Source organism: Streptopelia decaocto, assembly GCF_964273445.1.
Source record: "Streptopelia decaocto genome assembly, chromosome: 4".
Classification (NCBI taxonomy): Eukaryota; Metazoa; Chordata; class Aves; order Columbiformes; family Columbidae; genus Streptopelia; species Streptopelia decaocto.
This window is the reverse complement of record NC_138658.1, coordinates 43,546,052-43,568,201: the sequence shown is the minus strand read 5'-3', so window position 1 is coordinate 43,568,201 and position 22,150 is coordinate 43,546,052. Positions and strand designations below refer to the sequence as shown.

Below are 22,150 nucleotides of genomic sequence, written 5' to 3'. Positions count from 1 at the left end.
CCCTTTCCCCGCCCGCTCCCGCTTTGGCGCCAAGCGGCGAAAGAGACTGGGGCGGCAGCGCGATGAGCGGCCAGCAGCCCAGCGGCCACGTTAACGGGTACGCTGCCCGGGCCCGGCCCGCGGATGGGGCCGAGCGCTGAGCTGAGGGCGCAGCGGCGGAGGGGCCGCGGGTGCGGGCGGCGCGGCTGATGCCGTTTCCAGGCTCTTCCCGGCCGCCCGCCGGCGGTTCCCTCTCGCTCCTTTCCCCCACTCGCCTCCCCGGCTCACTAAACTTTCTCCCTCCTTAGCCGGGCCGCTCCCGCATGGGGGTTTGGCTGTTGGTGGCGGGAGCCCGGCCGCCGCTCCGCGGGTCCATGCGGCCGGCCGGCGTGCGAGCGGGGAGAGCGGCGGCAGCCGCCGGCACCGGCCAGCTGCTTGCGGGAGGGTGGCGTCCGGCAGCCGCGCAGCGGACTCGGCCCCGTCTGAGGGGCTCTAAGCGGGGCAGGGCAGAGCTCACCCCGGGCCCGGCTGCTGTGGGAGGGCTTCCCGGGGCACAGGGGCTTCCCGGGGCACAGGGGCTTCCCGGGGCACAGGGGCTTCCCGGGGCACAGGGGCAGCGCCGGCTGCGGCCGTGCCGGGGAAACGGCGCCTCCCCGCGGGGAGGTGTTTCTCCAAACTTCTGAAGGCCTCGTCGTTAGGGTATGGCCTGTTTTATTGTTGCAATCAATGGGGTTGGAAGAAGAGTAGATGGGGCACCTTGTATCATTATTTCCTGAGATGGAGGCCGGCGTGAGCAATATGCAATTTAAAGTAAAAGAACTGATAATAGCAATCATAAACATATGAGACTTAAAGAACAAGCTAGTGTTGAAAGTCATCAAGAACACATATCCCATTTGGTTTTTGGGGAACAAGAGCCTTGTTGAAGATGCTTTATTTTTAATGCATGCTTATTTCTTTTTTTTTTAATCTTAAATTCTGTAAGCTGGGTGACAGAATATTGATAGCTGATCTTCAATAATGTTCTTGATACTGGGGAAAAAATACTACAATACAGTTGGAACATAATGCACGTGAGACGTAAGAAAGCAGGGGAAAAACCTTTGAAAGGGTGAGAAGGGAAAGAAGTCTGATACCCACCAGTTCTCCAGTTGTACTATATTGTTGTGTAATTGACTATCATAGTTGTCCTATGAAAAGATTTGAGGTCATGTATTCTGTTTTAGGATTCTCAACTAAATTTTTCATTTAGACTTTTTTTTTGGTAGCTGATGTTTCTTTTTTCCTTTTTAAGATGGTGTTACAGCTCACTTGAAGCTTAGATGGATGAAAAAGAACTGAGAAGGAAGGCACTGTCCTCTAATTGCAGAATATTTTTCTCTGTTTTTCTTTAATCTACTGTTTACGCAGACTTTTCTACAGACTACTAATCACTCTAGAATTTAAGGGTATTTTTTTGCCTTTGTTCTTGAGCAGCGTTATCTTCCTGGCTTTTTGTTCCCAATATATATTTATTCAGAAGTTCTTGTCAGTTATCACAAGGATAAGCCTTAACTGCTTATTTTACAGCTAGCTATAATATTTTCTAGAGTGGCTTTCATTCATGCAATTCTAGAACATACAAATGAGTGTCAGGAAGATGATCTGCTGCCCCAAATCCATAAGCTTAATTTTCCTGTGTGCTTGACTGCTACCCAAGTCCTTGGCTTCTGCTCAATTAGGAATTGTTTTATACCCATTTCACACTCTTGTTTTCCTGAGAATTGCATTGAGGGAATTATCTCACCAAGCACGGTGATGTTAAGAAGTAATTGAGTAAAGTGTGGGGGGTTTTTGTATATGTTTTCTTTCATGTAAGCATGCTGTTCATTTTTCAGATATTCTCCTTTCCCTATGAAGTTGGTACTCTGAGAGGGACCTCCACTTTCATACAGTTCAGTATTTATGAGGAAAGTAAATAGTAGCTTTTGTTGTGTTTTGAACAAATACGGTTGCTAGGGAATAATTTAACAAAAGGAGATCTCAAAACCTCTTAGTTCAGAGTACTATTGTCTTTCTGGAGCCCTATTCTCCAGAATGTTTTATTCAGTGTAGGTGTGCATTGTATGTCCTGTGCCTCTCCAAAGATAGCACTGTGAATGTCATGTGGTCAGGAATGTGTTAAACTGATCATTTAAAGTCCAATAGTGTTTATGATTTTGTAAATCTGCTGTTGTGAGGTATTTTAAATAATCACTTAAATTAGCTGAAACACCTTTTTGGGATTTCAGTTAACCTGTCAAAGTTCAATTTGGGATGGAAAGGTGAGATGGCATGTCTAATTTCTTATTTCTCCTGTGAACTTCTTTGAACACTTCTCTGAACACTTTTCTTTGTTAGTAGGATACAGTCCCAGCCCTTTAGTTATGATGAGTTTGGGCACTCTCAGAATCACGTACTTGATTTTTGTGTTTGCTTTGACAATTGACAGTTCTGGGCGCTGTTTGCGATGTTGTCACAGTGTGAGAGGCGCATGCTGGTTACAACAAGAGTGAATGTTTCTCCCTCCTTATGTTGAGAGGTGGCCTTAAAGGTGATTCTCATTCATTCCAAGTACAAGCCAAAATTGCTAACTTGTAATATGTCATATACAAACTATTCAAAACCAGCAATTTATCTTTGGTAAATAGCACCCTGTACATTTCTAAAGTACAATTTTATCATTGTCTTCACTCAAATAGTGTGACCTCTTTATGACAAGCTAACTGGAAGCCTCTAATACATGCTATTTTATGTTTTTGGTTATAGAAATAATAATTAACAAAATACTTGTCTTGTGATGTTTGTTTGTCTTCAGAAAGCGCTGGTACTAGAGCTGCTAGGTGTCTTGCTGCTTGCAGTTACCTATGATATGTTTTTCTGTGTGGCTGTACATTACTAGAAGGGTATCTCAGTCTTAAGCTGTAGTCCTTGCTGAGAGGAGCCCAAGAAGAAAAGTACCGTGCCCCTTGTATTTTGATAGAATAATTATTGTATTTGAGATGATCCATTGTTTTGGTTTTCAAGCACAGCAATGATAGGTGGGAGTTTGGGGAAATTTCTTTGAATTTTATCTTTTCCTTGGAATTTGCAAAACTTAAATATGTTGGGGGGAAGAGGTACAGGTGTCTGTATTTCCCCTGTCTTTCAGCAGTCTTTCAACCATAAGCAACCAGGAGAAAATGATGCATCACTTTTTTTTTTTTTTTTCATTTCCTCCCTCCTTCCACCAAATAAACCCCCAAGTGGAGGGAAAGAAGTGACCTTTGGTGCCACTTTCATACATTGTATCTAAGGAAAAAGTTGTTGAACCCATCTCCTCAGTTTTCAGGTGGCTTTCATAGGACATAATCTTATGAGGAACTTAGCAGGGGATTGTCAGAATGGCTTACAGCTTCAGATGTTCCCTGGTAAGTGTTGTAAGGAGAGGCAAACTCAAGGCAATAACTGTGGGCAGAAAGGAATGACTGCACAGGAAGCTACTAAACAGAAATCTAGCAAGCTCTTGTTGTAGACAGAAGTACAAACTAGCTTAGATTAGAGGCTTGCAGTTAGTGCAGCCATCATAAAAAAAAAATAAAATATTATGTTGTTTGGGTGAAAAGAATGCCAGTACATGATACACCTGAATCTTAGAAATATGCCAGTTGTTATCTATAAAGGATAAATTGCTCTGTCTTTGAATAGCTCGGTGCTCTGAATAGCTCAGCCTTATCTAAAACTGAAATTTGCAACCTCGCTTGGATGCCTTTTCCCTGAAAGGAAATGTTGACCATATAAGTTCCTGGAAAGCATATAACACTGATGGGTTTACTGTTAAAATACTAGTGAATGTGTGGTCTCAGCCAAATTCTGATCCTGGCTACTTTAAACTTGAGCACATTAAAAGAATACAATCTGTAATAACTCTAGCTACTACTACGTGTTGTTTGCTGATGACTATTTTTTTCCATGAACTGTAGTTTCGGCAGTGAAGCATCCTGCAAAAAGCGAGAGGATTATTTGGAATGGCCTGAATATTTTATGGCAGTAGCTTTTTTGTCAGCACAAAGAAGCAAGGATCCAAGTTCTCAGGTAAGTAGGCAATGTATGAGGACAACATAGCCTAATCTATGTTGCACATCACGTCAGATGCACATGTAACACTTTCAGGGATTTCTTGTAAGTAGTTATTTCAGTACATAGGTATTTATTTTTTAACATGGTCAGCACCTTTTCTTACAGAAATTTTCTTATTGGGCCTGACCCCATGTGTATAATTCTGCATGTACATTTGTAGCTTGGAGTTTTGGAAATCTTCATCTAGAGGTTAAAATAACACATGCATTTTCTTGCCCTTTTTTCCGGTAAATATAGTTACTGTTAGAGGAGGATATAACTACTGGAAGTTTGATAGTAATTTTTTGAGATGCAGCATTTTACAATTTCCTTTTCCTCACTCAGAAGAGTATAAAAATTCCCTTTTGCTCTTTCTTAGGTTGACTGGAGTTTTCTTCTAGTCTGATTCCTCCCTTGGGTTCCCTTTCCTCCTCTGCTTCACTGTCTGTCCCCATGCTTTGCTTCTTTCATGTGCCTCTGTTGAATATTGGTTTGAGGCGATCGATACATCTCCTGAAATGTGCTGTTCTGCAGGACCCAGTCATCCTGCTAGTCTTCCTTTGTGTGAAAAAGTTGAGGAAGCAAATCCCAGCAAAGCCATGAAATAAAATGTATGTTAACATTCTGCTCAATTACTCGTTGGCTTCTGTACATTATAGCTCTTAGTTCTCTGAAGGTTATTAGCTTTGGGCTAAATTTTTGTTATCCAAGAGCTGGCTGATAAACACATTGTGAGAGTTAAAATCAGTACTACTGCCATTTCAATAAATCTTAAATATGAACAGAAAGCGTAAAAACAGGACACTTGACTCTATAAGAAGAGTCCCTGTGCAGACTTGGATTAAAGCAATAAAGGGTGGGAGTTAAAAGGTCTGGTATTGTGGTGCATGTTTGCATAAACAAGTCACAAAGATTTGTGAACCTATCTCTGCCTATGTCAGCACTACTATACTTCTGTTCCACCTTCCATACCTTTCCTTTTGCTGCTGCTGCTTGTACTGCTTCTGGAAAAGCTAGTTTGGGGAGCTGAACTGGCAGAAAACTTATATTTAGTAGGATAAGTTCAGTACTGGTTTTGCTTCCTGAAAAATCTTCACTTCATGGTGGGACAAGGAGCAGTGCTGGCAGGCTGGGATGGGCACTGTGTGACCGGTGGGGCAGCAGGGTTGCCTCTGCCCTGAAAGCTCCACCAGTGAGGTACAATTACAGCCTTGCTCACTAGATGGTGTGACTTAATATAAAGTGAAGCTTGCATCTGTTAAATGAAAATTGTAGGACTGACTTCTCATGTCTCATCTTTCTTGTTGATGCATCATTATGCATGCTGTTTGTACTATATAAATCTGATTTTATTTAGGTTGGTGCCTGCATTGTAAATTCAGAAAACAAGATTGTTGGAATTGGATACAATGGGATGCCTAATGGCTGCAGCGATGATGTACTGCCCTGGGCAAGAACAGCAGCACATAGACTAGACACGAAATATCCTTATGGTAAGGCTTCTTGGGGCTGACAGGTCAGACTTGTGATGTCTGTATATGTGAAAGTTCAGCTGGTAAAATATTGATCTGTTTTTTTTCCCACTCACCGGATTTTGTTAATGATGTGCCCATATGTGATACATCAGGATAAAAATCACAGCTCTGAAAAGAAATGAAAACACTCTTCATGAAGTACTGACTTCCTGGTGAAGTATGTTCATAAATGATTAGCCATTTTGGATTGTGTAGTGAAAATTTGTGAATATAATACAGCTCACTAGCACACAGTTACAGTGTACGCAGATGATTGCTGCTTCTGTGTGTTCATCTCCACAGGTATTACAGACAGCATGTATATGCAACACAAATAATTGTGTTTAAAATAGAGGTACTAAAATTGTAAACTCCAGTTGTTGTGGGAAATCCCAGTGTTCAAGTGTCGATGACATAGGCAACACATATTATGAAGGAGCTGAATTTTGTTTGTTTTGCAGTATGTGATTGCATTCTGACATTCCATGCCATTTTTGCCTCACCTGGTCTGCAGCAAATCTACCCTGCTGTGGGTGAGGTGACTTCCATTGATTATTTCAGCCTCTGATTTGATTCACATTTACTAAACAGGCAAAAGCAATGAAGAGCAAGAATGGTTTCATGGTAAATGTGGCAGAGTGCTGCTTTGGATCCTGTCTCTGTCTTTGCAGCAGGTATAGTTTGGTGTTCTGCAAGCCTGCTTTGAAGGGCTGGTTCTCTGTGAAGCCTGGTGCACATCTCAACAGGGCTGTACAGTTACCTGCTCCTCTTGGCCAGGTGTGGTTTGCAGGAACCAAGGAGACAATTTGCAGGGCTGACTCAGGCTTCGTGAGTGCTGGGCATGGCAATGGAGGTGAGAGCTGCCTTGCGGCCTGCAATAGCTGCCGTTGGGGAGGAAGTGTGGTTAGGGCTGATAAGGAAGAGAGGAGTGTATGCTCTCTTAAATCCCCCTTTTTTGTCTTTCTGTTTCCACACCAGCTCCCGCTGCACCTCTGTGAGGTGAGACCAATGCAGCAAGAGCTGTGGACACAGGAAAGATGGGTATTAGGGGCTTCTTCATCCTGTGCTGAATCTCAGCCTGTCCTGGCCTCAGGGGTGGCAGGCCACAAAACTGATCAAGCACCCTGAGAAATTCTCCCTTCTCCTTGCATGGGTGGTGGAAAATGAGCACCAGAGTTCAGCTTTTGCAAAGAGATATTGACTCTTTTCCAATGTACAGTGTTTATCTCTGCCTACCAATTCTGTTTTTTATTTATAACGTCTAACAATTGTTCTGGCACTGAAATTAGACTTGAATGAGTTTCACTGTTCCCTGTGTTCACCCAGAGCTCTCTCTTAAAAACTGCCATTGCATCTTTTTGTTTCCCGTAGCATTGAAGTGAAAGATGAGGGGTAGTGGTTCAGCACATAATTAATCAGTTTCATGTTTGTGTTCTTAAAGCCCTGGTGCTTTGTCTTTGTTCACTTTACCAATTTATAAAACCTCTAATGTTAACTCTTAAGATTGAGACAGTTTCATATCATTTTTTATAAGAGATGTATTTCTGATACTGGGGGCAGCTCCTGCTGAATTTTCTGAGTGCTCTAAAGCACAGAAGCACTGCTTTTACATATAATGACAGTACCGTAATGGTACAACTTGGTATGCCTGCCTTTTATTTATAGGATGAGGAAACAACTGTTAGCCCATTGATTTAAATACAAAGTACTGAAAACAGAATATTGATTTTGGTTGAATCCTTATTCTGCTGTAAGGTCTCAGTTCTGAACTAAGATCATTGTGGGTGGTAAGCATGTTCCAGGCACTCAAATCTAAGCTGACCAATTTAAACTAAAAATGTTGTATGAATTTGTGAGGAATCTTTGTACAAGATGACCTGAGAATTTTTTTTTTAAATTTAGTTAACTGATTCCAAAAGATGTGGAGTACAGTAATACATGATGTTTAAAAAATGCACTGACCAATCTAACAGCCTGGAGAGATGAGTTCCTTTCTAGGATTTGGTCTACTACTACTACTGCCCTTCCCCCAAGAATCATAGTCTTCACCTCATTAAAAAAAAATCACAACTTTGTAACATAAAATATCTGCTGTGATGAATAAATGACCTATTTTGTAATTCACAGATCATTTAAACTCTAGCAGTTTGTTATTAATCTTGATAGCACAGTTGACAGACCAGACAAGTACATATATATATAAATCTTCTGCTTTAAAAAATTCTGGTAGATGCAAAGAGACACAGAATTGCTGCGAAAACCTTGTTAAACTGTCATGTTTTCCCTTCCACCTTTGCTAATCATCACAGCATTTGTGTAAATTGAAGTTTTTATCCTTGTTTTTTCCTGACTAGCTTGTTCAGAGATGGTACAATCTTACTGAGTGCGCTATTAGCTTATCATGCGAACGTTGGCGCCTTCATCACTAGAGCTGCAATGTAGCTTATTAGGTAAAGCTGATGGTAATTGTGCCTGTAGCACCGCAGTAAGTTGGAAGATGTTTTCTAGAGCTACTTCATGCATCTGCAGTGGTACAGAAAAGGACTGGGGGTGGATGTGAATGTTGACCTCCTGTTTTTATGTACTGCTGTAGGTTAGACATAAACATTAGCTCGCTTCCATCTGTTTTGGACCACTCTGACTAGTTTTCTCCGGAACAAAGCCTGAGTGTTGCTGTGCGAATGGTTCACTCAAAGGCTGCTCTGGAGGGCAGGGTGGAAAAAAGGCTGCAAGAAAACTGTCATCCTGTACAGGTGTGTAATGCAAAGCCTGCTGAGATGGTATGCTTAACCCTCCTCCCTCCCTCAGGCCATACTGGGGGATATGCAAGGCATACTCTGTTTCATGCTGTGAAAATCCTGCTCTGGTGGGCTGCAAAAAAGTCATCTCACTTCTTTATGCACTTTGAACTGAGATATACAAAATAAGTATGTGGTGCTATGAGACTCTCGAGACGTGGAGCCTTGAGGAAACCCAGGGCCAAGTGCTGTGTAACGCTGATGGAGCCCTGACTAAGATGAACATGAGCCAGTCTGTGCCAGTTGGCCTCAGGGCCAAGGGTCAGTCCCTGGCACTGTCTGTGTTTAGCACCATAGACATAGCAGGGGATTGGACCCAGAGGCTGTCTTTGCAGAAGTGTGTTAGATGATCCTATAATAAATTTATTGAGCTCCAGCAGAACAGATGGATGTGTTGACCCTACAGCTCTGATCAGACTGAGTGTTTCATAGCTAGAAAACTTCCAATTTCCACCCTAAATTTATTTGTGGCTAGTGTATACATTCTTTTGTATACCAGCATTGTTCTTCTAGCTTTTCTTAATTGTTGTGATTAGCCCTTCCTCCTTTCTGCCCTTCCCCTGTGCGCTTACTGATAACATTAACCTTTGAACTTTTGATGTAAGGCTAAACAAGTTCTGTCACTCCTAAATTGTTCTGTTTCTTTGAACTTGTTGGCTTGAAATTCACCAGTGTCTGCTGCAATATACTGTACGTATCTAACCTGCACTCTCAAATGTGGGTTCTGCTCAGCTCAGCGTCAGGGAAAGGGTTGTGCTTGGTTAAAAAAATTGTATTTACCAATATCTAAGTGTCACCTGAGCTGCTACTGAAAGAAAGCATCAAAATGTAAATAGTGCTCACTTTACCTTAGATGCTGCAAATGTGTGCAAGGCATTTGGTTGTTACAGGAACTGTGATGCGGATCACCTCTATTGATACTATGCATTCCTTATGAGAGTCTTGAAGCAGATTAAAACTTTTTTCCTTCTAGTCGTAGTGTATATTTGAACAGTTGAGTCTTGTTAGGTCAGAAAGCACTGGGTGTTTTGCAGAATGCCATTTTTCACAGCACAAAATGGGTCTTCCGTTGCTATGTTGGAACTGGCTCTTTCCAGGCTGCCAGTCAGTGACAGGAGTGGGGATGTCTCTGCACACGTGAAAGAAATGAAAGACCAGTTTTGAATACGTACTTTACTAAGACGTTATTAAAAGCTCTTCCTGAAGCATTGTGTTCTGTACTGTGTGCAGAAGCTTCTTAATAATTAGACGACATTCTGGCTTTCAGAGTCAGAAGTGAGCGCCTTCTGTTTCTGTTAGATGAGTCCAAGGATTTGATGATGCTCAGTTTCCTCTCAGCAATTGTTTAAAATACTGCATTTTCCTCCTATTAACACAAGTCTTCCCACTAATGCTAGTTGCTGTGCTCCTGTTATGCCCTCTGTCTCCTACTGTAATCTAAGAACATCCATTTGACAACCAATCTCTAATTAAGAGAGTTCTAAATTAAAATGACTGGCAAATTTAGAAACCTCTGAGCAACAGAAAAAATATTGAGTAAATATGCTTACAAATATTTATACAGGTTCAGATATGATAAAATATGTGCTGTGGCAAAAAGTATGCTCTAATTGAACAGTACCTGCTGTGTAAAATGAAACAAACTGTTACCAACATTTCCTCATGTTAGGATTACGAGCTTTTCGTCAATTTTTTCGAGAGATGAACACTCGAAGATATCCAGGCAAATGTTACTTTTGTAGAAGCTGTTATTTTGACAGCACAAAACTTGATAAGGCACTATGAAGTAGTGTGATGCTCTCCAATTGGCAGTGCAAAACTTAGGCTTCAGCTGGAAAGGGGATCTATAGGAGACAGTCTTCACTCACAGCCTCTCACTCTCTTGGCCTACATGGATTTCTGTCCAATTCTGGTGTCATACGTCAAAACTGTAGAAAGCTAGGAAATTTGGAAACACCAAGAATAATTTCACTCATTCCGCTTGCCCACTAAGAAACGCTTCTGTGTTCTGCTGAAGGTACAACAAACTTATAGTAGTATAAAAACTTTAATAAATAAGTCAAAACTTGCTGTGTGACAATCTATATGCATTGAAATGCTTTCTTTTCAAGGGCAACACCATATTTAGTGCATAATTTCTCAAAATTCTGAGCCTAGCTCCATTAGTAATTAGTCACATAGAAAGGTCACTGCCCTCAGCCCCTCCTCTGATTGCTTCTTAAAAGGTGACATGTTAACGGTTGTCCCTACTCCAAGCTCTTCATCAAGCATGTAAGCCTTCAAACGGTATTAAGAAACACTTTGACTAGTCTGGTGGTTCTTGTAATATCACTAGTCAGAACACTTGTAGTATAATAGGTGGGAAGAGTACTTCTGACTCTGCAACCCACTCAGAGCATGTTCATGTTAAATGGTTAATCCTGAAAAATGACCATTAATAGGGTAAGTAGGGGTCTCTTATTTACATGTAGGCTTAAGGATGAGTGATACCTCATGTAAGCAACACAAAGCAGTATGCAATGAGAAAAAAATAGAAACCTATCAATTAATACTACCAGTAATGAAGCAGTCATTCCTCTGCCTGCCTCCTCCTCCCCCCTGCTTCTTCTGAACACAGTAGCAGGTGGTAGGAATATCAGAGCACACACTAACTTCTCATTGCATGGTTATTTCTTCAGCTAATGAAGCCTTTCGAGAATACTTTCCAAGCCACTTTTCCAGAATGGAAACCAGTGTTGCAGACTTAATATTATGTTGGCTACACGTGAATATATTTTTTTCAAATCCAAAACACTGGGGTCCCCCATGGGATATTGTAAAAATTCTTAGTTTTACTAGTCTATTTAAATATACCATTTTCAGAGTTCTGAATACTGTGCACCTGTGAAAGGTTATTTTAAGCTAGTTTCTTATTTTCTGAAAGAATATGTAACTATTAGTAGGAACCCTTAACAGGTTAGAAAACTTCATAATGCCCCAAATGTGAACTAGTTATTAACAAGAGGGATTTTAGACCCCTGGATTTTTTTTTCTGCCTCTCATTAATGCTCTGCACGAAGCTTGTCACATCTGTAAGAAAAATCTGGGGATAATAGACTATTATATATAGATTATTATATATATTATATAGACTATTATATATATTATATATATCTGTTACAGGGGCCAGTAGCAGGTGTCTGAGGAAATGTATAAACCAGAGATGTGTCATGATACCTTCACAGAATATTCTTCCAAGTTCTAACAACTGAGCCATAACGGTTTTGTTATTTAATAGCTCAGTAGACTAAAAAAAAAAAATACTGGAAGGGAAAAGATGACTCCTGGAATCAATGCAAACTTCTAGTCCTGTACTACTTTCTGCAGTAAGTGGAGTAAAATACTTAATTAGGCTACAATGTGTATGAAAAACCTACATCCTTTTATTTTTAAACAAAAGCTAGCCAGGTTTGCTAGAGACCCCACTACTTTTTGTCTTGGAATGATTAGTCTCACACTGGACAGTCGTAATTGCTCTTAACTTTAGATTATGTTGAGATGATCAGGAGAAAAAAAATTCTCTCTTCTCTCGCTCCAGCTGATTATCTTTTATAACTTATTTTTGGCCTGAACTTGTTTTTGCTTGGGAAGAAGTTTGTTGTTGAAAGTTTATAGAAGTCTGCAGAAAAAGCCTTTCTTTCTCATTAGCGCAGGAAGCAAACCTGAGGCAGTACTAATAATGAAATTTGTCTGGTTTTATGGCTGAAGATTTCTGAGTTTCAGTGAAGAAAAAATATTTACTGAAGGAGTTACAGGGTTTGTGTTTTTTTGGTTTTTGGTGGGTTTTTATTTTGCTTCTGTGAGCCTTTGAAAACATTCCCTCATCCTTCTTTCTGGACGCCTTCTATATTTTAGAGTGCTGCCTAGAACATAAGTATATTGTTCAAATAAACTTAAAAGTGATGTTTCTGTCCTTTGACATAACCTAGTTTCAATTGTGGAAATAATGACACTCTTTTTCACTCAATCCTCGATAACCCCAGAAAAATAATTCTCTATTTATTGTGAAGGCTATGTAAGATTAGTGCACCTCAGTAATATACTTTGACTTAAATGTATTTACTGGATTTGCTAAATGTATATGTTCATATAATTGCATATCTTGTATACTTAATGGCATATGTGTAAAATACAGTGTGACTCAATTACAGTTGCAATAGAAACAATAATAATAGTAATAGAAACCTTCACATGATGGTGCTTGGGTGTTGGCCTTTTTTTGTCAATTTCCTATTGTTTTATGTAAGTTTCTGGCTTTACTGTTTATGAGAAGGTATGTGGACAGTATGGTCATGGTGATGTTGGGGACTGCTTGTAGAAGTTGATACTGAGCTGTCTTTAGTAAGTGTTTGGTCCTTTGTGACTTGTCTACATGGGAAAGCTTGTGTGTTGTAAGTTAGGCTGTAAATTTATAGTGCATTAGATGTTATACAGAAAATTCCATGTAGACATTCAGTGCATACGGAAAACATTTCCATTCAGCAAGGATTCCTGTGTGTTGAAGGTGCTGCACTCAGTTATTCTTTGCGTGTTGAGGTCATTCACACAGAGGTCAGTACGTAGTAACAACTATACTGTGGGTTTGTGCTCCTGACTTTCCCTGGTTTAATTTTCCTATGTGTTCGAGGGAGAGGAAAACATAGTTTGTTTTTTTTTTTTTTTTAATCCATTCTTCAAAACAAGCAGTGGAAAAACTCTTAATATTGTCTGCACATGCAGGTCTCTAGATGAGCTCAAACCCACACCACACTTCAGCGCCTGTTTATGAAGTAAAGTCAGGGCAGCAGGCAGTTTCTTCCTAGGTAGGTATATAAATTATGCAATGTGCTGTCATTCCTGGGAGTAAACAGGAAGTTCTCGCAGAAATCCTAATTTTTTTTTCAGGGGCTCATGGTGGATGCCACAGAAACTGTGCCTTTCTCACCTGCATTCATAACGCATTAGATAATCTGCTGATACGTACAGCATAAAAACTTAAACCCTAAGGTGCGATCTGTCCAGAAAGAACTATTGTGTTCTGGTGGAATAAAGCAGGGGTGTCTCTTGCTACCTGTCCTGTCTCAAATCCATGGAGAAATGGAGGACTTTGTTTTCCTGCTTGGGAAGTCTGGCACCTTTTAATGAGCAGTAAACTCACTTTAATATTAAAGCTGGGACATTTTTATGGTTGAGCATGTCTTGTGTATTCTTGGGGTGAGAGAATCATGCGGCAGGGCTGGGCTGTTCTGAGACCCAGAGGACAGAGCTGCTCGGTTTTACTTTGTGATTCTCCTGCCGTTAAGAGCACACAGTGCGCTCTTATAACCGTAAGACTCTTCCTATCTGTGCATGTAAACACATAAATGAGCTGTTTTATACTGGCAATTAGATACTCCAGAGAGTTGTGAAGCTGTGAGATATTGCTTCACTTAGGGTGGTTGCAACTACTTGGCCCACAGCCTACGGCTTTGTTGCCTGCAATAGGTGTTAGCAAATGGCAATGCTAATGCGCTTAATGATATCATTACTAATCGGCAGCCTGGTCAGAACAATTGACCTTCATTGATCTTGGTATTTCTGCTTTTATTTCTTCCTCTGCCCTTTATGACAAGCTGTGCAAGCTATTTGCCTTTGAAAGGATGTAAGCAGTTATATTGTAACACTTTAATTTCAGTTTGACTGATTTATTTTAATGAACGGTGTTATGAATGGTTTCTTTTTTTTTTTTTTTTAATCAGTGTGCCATGCTGAATTGAATGCCATCATGAACAAAAACTCAGCTGATGTGAAAGGCTGTAGCATGTATGTTGCCTTATTTCCTTGTAACGAATGTGCAAAGCTCATCATCCAGGCAGGTAAGGAGTAGTGCCAGCTTTATTTGTCAGGGTTGCAGTGCTGCCTGCTCGTTGGTATCTTACCACGGATGTATTTGATGTTAAATTGCTGCTGTTAGATCTAAATTAATTGCACTGTCAACTTCCTAAGATGCTACTTGTGGGGGTTTTTTGCATGTGAATGGTGCCAAATTTTTGCAGTGCTAATTGCATCTTCTGTGATTCTAAGCGTGCTTCTAATTTAGGTTTGTAACTTCTTAAACCAGGAGCTGCCAAAGAACAACACAGGCTTTGCATATAATTACTGTCAATTTTACTGTGCTCTGACACACTGAATAGAGTAGGGCAGAAAGAAATAAACTTCTGCATGACAAAAGGTCTGTTGGGAGTATATACATGAAATTTTAATTTGAATGTGATGCATGGTAGATATTTGAAGATTTTAAAATATCTTTGCTCATAAATGTCGTAAGACTTCTATGATCCTACTTTAATTATGTCTTTCATTACAATTGTTATAAATCTGTGCCACTGCAGCAAGTGTGCTGGCCTAAATGTGTCGCCTTTTTTCAGATTAGGCATACCAGCAGTAGGCTTCAGTTCCGTAAAAATATCTGCTGTAAGGTAGCGTATATTTTGCTCATTGAGTAAAGTCTTGCAGTCCTAGCATGGATTGCTATTCTGGGGAGTTTCTCTGACCACTCAGGACCACAGGAATCTAGGAAGAAAGTAGCAAACAAAATCCTTCTTTATTTTGGTTGGTAAGGTTTGAAATGAAAGGAGGTGAAGGGGAAAAGATGATGGTATTCTGTATTTGTGCTACATTTATCTTATTTACAGAATCAAAATCAAATGGTCTTGTTCACAATGAAGTCACTCATCCTTTTCCTTATGCACTTAAGTCAGCACTAAATTGCAATATATTGATATTTGTTTTGTCTGGTAAATATAGTAAGCTGTTGATAGTCTCTGAAATGCTTGTAACTTCTCTTGTGTCAACATATACACTTCTCCCCTGCCTGAGTAATTTAGGTGTAGATCATTCAGCAATTTGAGACAGCATGTGTTTATCAGGATTTGAACGTGGGACTGGGAGTTATTTACAAAACAGAGAACAAAAGGAAAAAGCATCCTTTTATAGCTGTGTGTTCGGAAAGGGAATGGGATTTGAGGTTTAATTCTCTGTGGGGAATTTTATCTATATTAGAGAGATAGATAAGTTTTCAATTACTTTTGCAAAAATGCTTAATTTCTAGTCTGTCTATCATGTGGGTTTGCTTGTGAGTTTTTGGTTCTGGTTTTCTGAGTTAAACTTAGGTAAAAGTGGAAAAAAAACATTTTCCAGCATTTTTGAAAGAACTGTCGTACAAAACAGCTCTGCCTTACAAAGCCTTATTCTCAAGTACAGTCTATAGTATTTAGGAAAGTATGGGTGTACCAAGGAATTTTAGAATATGTGGATGAATGCTGCCTTTTCTGATTTTGTGCACCAGTTTTTCTATGACATTACTTTTTTTTTGTTCCCAGTGTAATTCTAACATTTTTTCTATATGCCTTTTTTAGGTATAAAGGAAGTTATTTTTATGTCTGACAAGTATCATGACACTACAGAAATGACAGCTGCGCGGAGGATGTTTGATTTAGCAGGTATTATATACAGGTAAGAGAACTTTGATTAATTGTATTTTTATTTTTGAAAAGAAAAAGTGGTGTGTGAAAGAGACCAACTTCAGGGCAGAAGTTTTTCTTCAGTGCATCGTGCAGCATTTTACTCTTTGTTAGTGTTTGTAGGTGGCTTGCTCTGTACGCCTGCAAAAGATACCGGATTGACAGACTATCGCGCCATTTTTGCCTCGTGAATGCTTACATTTCAGTTTCTTAACATTTGTAGGAGAAAATAGTCCATTTGGAATATTCATTTCGCTCCTGGACTGCAAGTGAAATTGCGAATGTGATGGTTATTTGTTACATTGTACTCGGGAGGGCCATCGCTGACCCTGCTTCGAGAGGGAGGTTAGACGAGATGACCTCCTGAGGTCCCTTACAACCTGAATTATCCTAGGATCATATGAGTTGGACTGAAATTACCTTTTTATTTATTTATTTATTTATTTATTTATTGGTGGATTACCTGACCCTAATTGAAACTTGAGTTATCTTTTTGTTGCAGTCAGTTTGGTCAAGTGTTCAAACCAGCCACCCTTAATTCTCAGTGCCCATAGCTGTCCAGTCTTCTTTGGTCAGCTTTTCTTGTGAGAAAAGGATAAAACTTGGAATATTTCTGTAAGTAATGAGAATCTGAAAAATATTTGAAGAGTGGTGTTTTTAAAGACACTGACAGAGATACCTAAAGACAATCTGTTCAACAGCTAGTTCGAAAGCAATAACATGCTGTGGGTGAGGCTAATTATGCAGTCGGGGAGGCTTTGCAACTCTAAAAAGTTTTACAATATTAATATAAAGGCTTCGAAAAATTTGCAAACATAACAATTCTCACAGATAAAATTTTGGGATGAAAGGTACCTACTGGGCTAAGAAACATCTGTGAAAAAACACAGCAGTACTTGAAATTCAGTTTTAGTCCTTCAGTGTATTTCCTATCTACTAAGAGTATTTGACTAAGAAACATAAATCATTCTCTTGCAAGTCAAATCTTGTAACTTCTCCAGGGTGAGAAATGTTTCTTGCATTTCAGATTGCTATTCTGGACAAAGTGTTCAGAGTTTCTGTGGTCAGCAGCATGTGCTTTTTTCTGTGTTGACTGTTATTCATTCTTGTATTGATTATTAAGGATGTAGGTGGTACTTAATAAATCTCTTGAACTAAACTGCAGAGCTTAATTAGGCACTAAATCCACACTATTTGCATAATCCTTTGTTTACTGGTAGACTGGAAAATATATGCTCAGTCCCCAAATACCTTCCTTGCTAATTGCTGTAGCAGATGCTCTAATGATAATAAAAGGAAACATTTTGTGGCGGTATTAATTTTACTGTTCTAAACTTACAATTCTAAAATGATTCCCTCTTAACTAGTTTGATTTTTCCCCAGTATGATGCATAATGTGATCTATTCCCGTAGCACAAAAAACATTTTAATATGCTGAGGCAAAGTTTGAAAGTGTTCTTTGAAAACTTGGCAGGAAAAAAGTAATCAGAATATTTATCAAAATATATTCCAAATACCTTTTATATACACATATGTATACATATATGTGTATAGACAATACATACACAGTATATTAGAATGTGTTTATGAATGCAGATATGTGTATCGGTATCTGTAAATAGATATATTTGAAATATAAATATATATGAACAAAAATCCCATCCCTGTTAACATGATGCCACCACCTGCAGCGAAGTTGCTAAAAGTCCTTTGACTCCTGGGTAATTTATGAACTCAAATAGCCGAAGAATGTACAGGCTCACCCACCCCATGTGTCTTTTTTTGTCTTAGTCTTTCTTGTCCAGGTTTCTCTCAGTGTGGTGCACTATAATTGGCTCCCACAGAGATGAAAACTATGTGAATCCAAGGAGGGTTTTTTTTTTCATTCCTTCAAAAATTTAGCTGGAGCTAAAGCAAGCAAAGTGTTTTAACTACTCACTAACTAGTATCTGTATTTTTCTTTATTTTAGGGAATTCAAGCCGAAGTGTAACAAGATCATCATCGACTTTGATTCAATTAACAGCAGACCAAGTCAAAAGCTTCTGTGAATTAAGTCTCATTAAGTCCCTAGAAGACTGTGATTATCCTTTTCTAAAAAGCTGCTAATGCCTTTCATCTTGAAGTTACTTGCAACTTTTTTAATGGCTTCTGTAGCTAAAGTAGACTTCTAAGAAATCCAAGGCATAAAATGTCCCCCTCACTTCATATTGTCATGTGAAATTTCAATCTACTGCCAGTTTTTTAATGGCTTTATCAAAACTGCTTAAAAAGTCTAGAGATGTGTGGGTAAGACAATAGAATGTATGTAAAGAAAACTGGTCTGATTCTTGCTGTATTCATCACCACATGCTCTGATAGGCCGTCAGCATTTATTTAGACTCAGTTTAACGGTAGTACCGATTGTAACCAGAACTACAGTGGAATACGCTAATATATATTGATCTCTCTATTGGATATGTGGATCTAAATAGTTGATCCTAATAAAGGACAAAAAAATGTTATCCATGCAAATACTAATCTTCCAGCTAGCTTAACACTAATATTTTAAAAGGGTATACAGCTTAAAGAATGTGTGATATTCTGCATATGTTATCCAACAAATGAAATACTGATATTTTTTTAATTATTTTTTTTTTTCCTATCTAATACCATCATATGTGGGGAGGAGTGTGAGAGGAAGTTATTCTGAGAATGGTCCATACCGGACTGAGCTTTACAGGTGTTTTCAAGTCCTTGTTTTCCCCAAGACTCCAGAATGAGAGGGGTTGAAGGAGTAAATAATTTCACCCTTTACCTTTGGGACTCTTACTTGGAGTTGGTTTTCATGTGTAGACGGAAATTATTTTATTGGTCTAAGCTGTTTCTAGACAATCCAACATAGTTCAGTCTTAAAATCAACCTGTAAAGTAACTGAATCATTTTTTTTGTCCTCTGAGAGAAATTGGAGATAGTCAACCCATATCCATATGTGTGCCAAAAGAGGTAATTATGGTGTTAGCTTGTTTCCCAGTGCTGGTGTAGTACCTTCATTTTCATAAATGTTGCCTAAAATAATATCCTTTTTAATTTTATCTTGAGATCTGGGAATAGATTTGAGTTCCTTTTCTCTAATTTGATTTTTTAAAATTAAATATGCCTAATGGCTTTCTTTAGATAACATTGGTCGTTGTTTTTTTTTGTTGTTTTTAAATGTGGTTATACTTCAATGAGCTTTTATTTTCTCTATAAAAGCTTTGTTTCATATTTTGGGACATTATGTAATTTGGCTTCATACCAGTCGTATTAAAGTCTTATTAAAATCCACTACATTGAAGTAGACTCATTATTATAATATTAAACCGTGTGCTTGGCTCCAGAGTGCTGCTGTTTTTGCAATCATATGCAAAGCATATTTTGTGCATTTGTGATATTACATAAAGTATAATGTTCATGAATCACTTGGCTACTAAAGGGAGCTTTGTAATGTATTATAAGATGTGTCCATTTATAAAGTAATTTCTGACTTTCTCTTTTTTTTCCTATGACTGTTTTCCACCTCAAAACTGGTGTGTGGCTTCCTGCCAGAAGACAACATTTGCACATACATGGAGGGTGAGGGGGAAACATGAAAAATTACTTTAATAAAATGTCACTAAAACAGCTTATGCACATCTTTACTCTAAAATAATAAATAGAAGTGTTTTGAGTTATACTGGTCTGACAATGGGACAGAAGGGAGAGAAGCAGCAAATTTTTTTCTTTTGGCAGCGAAGCTGCTGTTTTCTTCATTGATAATTGCTGATCTAAGTTCAGACTTAAAAGATGTAGGCATTGTGATTCTGGTTACTTTAAGTATTTTTATGTCAGGCCTTGGATAATGGGAATGTATAACATGCATTATAATTCAGGAGTTCTTTGAACCAATGTCCAGGTGTTTTTAAGAATGAATTATTTTTTTATAGTGACTTTTTTCCCCCAGGACTTCCCGCTTTTGTAACAGAAGGGCAGTACTGGAGAATATGATAGGATTTTAGATTTCTTCCGATCAGTTTTTGATCCTATAGAGCCTCATATACAACCTTTCAGAGTAATTGTCAGTTGTCTCGGCTTAAGTAAGTAGGCTCTCCGATTTCCAAGGCAACTTTATGGAAAGGGGAAAAAAACATCTGCACACTCTTGAGACAGCACATCCTAGTTTGAGGTTAATGGTTTAGAGCAAAGCCTAAAGAAGAGGTTTGACTCTCTTTTTGTGTGCATGTCTAGAAATCTGTATGCTTCTGGATTTTTTTGTTTTAATAGTTCAGGAGATAGTGCTTTGACTTCCAAATAATTACTAGAGGAAACAATGAAAATGGGTAAATATAACAAACTGTGTTTCTGCTCCTGAAGCTCAAGTTCAAGATTAATAGACGCAGTTGGGCTAGAAGGACCTCTGGAGGGCATTTAGTCTCACCCCATGCTGAAAGCACAGTTGACTTAGAAGTTAGATCCAGTTGCTTAAACCTTGTCTCCAGAGTCAAAGAATGGTTGGGGTTGGAAGGGACCTCTGGAGATCACCTAGTCCAGCCCAGCTGCTAAAGCAGGTTCACCTAGAGCAGATTGCACAGGAATGTGTCCAGGTGGGTTTTGAATGTCTCCAGAGAAGGAGACTCCACAACCTCTCTGGGCAGCCTGTTCCAGTGTTCTGTCACCCTCAGAGTAGTTTCTCCTCATATTCAGATGGAACCTCCTATGTTTCCCATGTCTGGGGGAGTATCTCTAAGAAGAGAGATTCTGCAGCCTTTCTGGTCATGCGTTCCAGTACCTGCACCACTCTCTCTGCATCCTTTTTTTTCTTCAGTCAGAATTTCCATTGCTGCAGTTTATGTCTGTTGCCCCTCATCCTTTTGTTGTACATCTCTGAAAAGAGTGTCTTCTGTGTAACCACCCATGAGTTAGCAGAGGTCAGTTTTTAGGTTCCACACACCTTTAACCTTTTCCAGGCTGAACAAATGCTGGGCACTCATCCTTTCTCATGCATCTTGTGATCCATCCTCTCACCATCTTACTGTCCCCTCACTGTCTTTCTCTTATGGGCAGCCTGAAGATTTCACTGCTCCAGATGTGGTCTCATGTAAACTCAATAGAGGAGCATGAGTAATCACTTCTGTTGACCTGATGGCTACATACATTTCTAGTAGAGCCTGGTATGTGGATACCCTTCTCTGTTGCAAGGGCATTTCATCTTCTTGTCCACGTGGCTTCCTGGGCCCCTTTCTTCCATCCAGTGGGCACCAAGCCAGCACGGATTTGTTCTGTTTCTGCTGCTGGTCTTCATTGTATTTCCATCAACCCATTCCTCCAGCTGTCAGTAATTGGCTGTTGGTACAGCTGGACTTAGAACCACTGAGCATGAGCCTGATGGCTGGCCAACATGAACCTTTACTGGTCCCACTGTGGCCACCAGCACCATTCTCATGGTAAACCAGCCTGCTGGGGGAAGGGGACATGACTCCAAGCTGAGGCTTCATTAGGTATTGCTTGAAAAACCCAGTACAGGAAGCTGAGACTCTGGGGAACACTTTGATAGTTATTTGAGCAGCATTAATTGGAGGAAGAAATCGCATTCAAACAAAATGCTGAGACCCTATCTAGGTCAATATAACTCTACCTTAAAGGTTAAATCCTGCCATCTACATTTTCCTTCTAAATATTCCACTCCCCTGTCTGAGAATCCAAGGAACTGGCAGTGTTATTTACATAAATTTCATTTAAGAAGGTGTGGTTTCACAGACTGACATACTGAATGAGAGCATAATCTCCATATTTGAAGCTCTGATCACTGACCGAGCATTTTATTGCTTTATATATTAGCAATATTTTCACCAAGATAACAAAAAGTATGCTGTGACCAGTACAATTGCTCTGATTTCCAAAATAGCCTATGATAACACTGGCAATAAAGCTCTTCCAGTGCCTCACTCAGACTGAGGGCTCCACATATATAACTGCAGAAGCTGCAATAGTTCATCAGCTACCAAAATGAATCTTACAGGGATTTTAAGGTGTTGCAAATGAGAAAACAAAAATTCTGACTTGCCACCCTGGACTTTTCTCTCTGAAGGTAGGTGATGGGAGTCTTTATGCAAGTGAGGTGGGATGAAGCTCAGAGGCCTCACCTGATCACCCTGAAGCAGCAGTTACTCCAGGCTGGGTCTCACCTGGAGGTGTGGGAGAAGGTTATGAGGTGGGGCTGTGGGGAGC

At 39.6% G+C, this 22,150-nt stretch overlaps 1 protein-coding gene across 2 annotated transcripts; it reads left to right on the top strand.

The window, feature by feature from the left end:
* Position 1: 1 nt before the first annotated feature.
* Positions 2-19,231, top strand: DCTD (dCMP deaminase). 2 transcript variants are annotated; one of them, XM_082051802.1, is made up of 7 exons: positions 53-97; positions 1,274-1,427; positions 3,960-4,071; positions 5,453-5,588; positions 14,164-14,280; positions 15,823-15,919; positions 17,898-19,231. In XM_082051802.1, exons 3-7 carry the CDS (start codon positions 4,021-4,023, stop codon positions 17,974-17,976), a joined length of 480 nt encoding a protein of 159 aa, XP_081907928.1. In that variant the 5' UTR covers positions 53-97; positions 1,274-1,427; positions 3,960-4,020; the 3' UTR covers positions 17,977-19,231. The 2 variants fall into 2 exon arrangements, with proteins under 2 accessions (XP_081907927.1, XP_081907928.1); XM_082051801.1 differs by lacking the exon at positions 1,274-1,427 and having other exon boundaries at positions 2-97.
* The last annotated feature ends 2,919 nt before the right edge of the window (positions 19,232-22,150 follow it).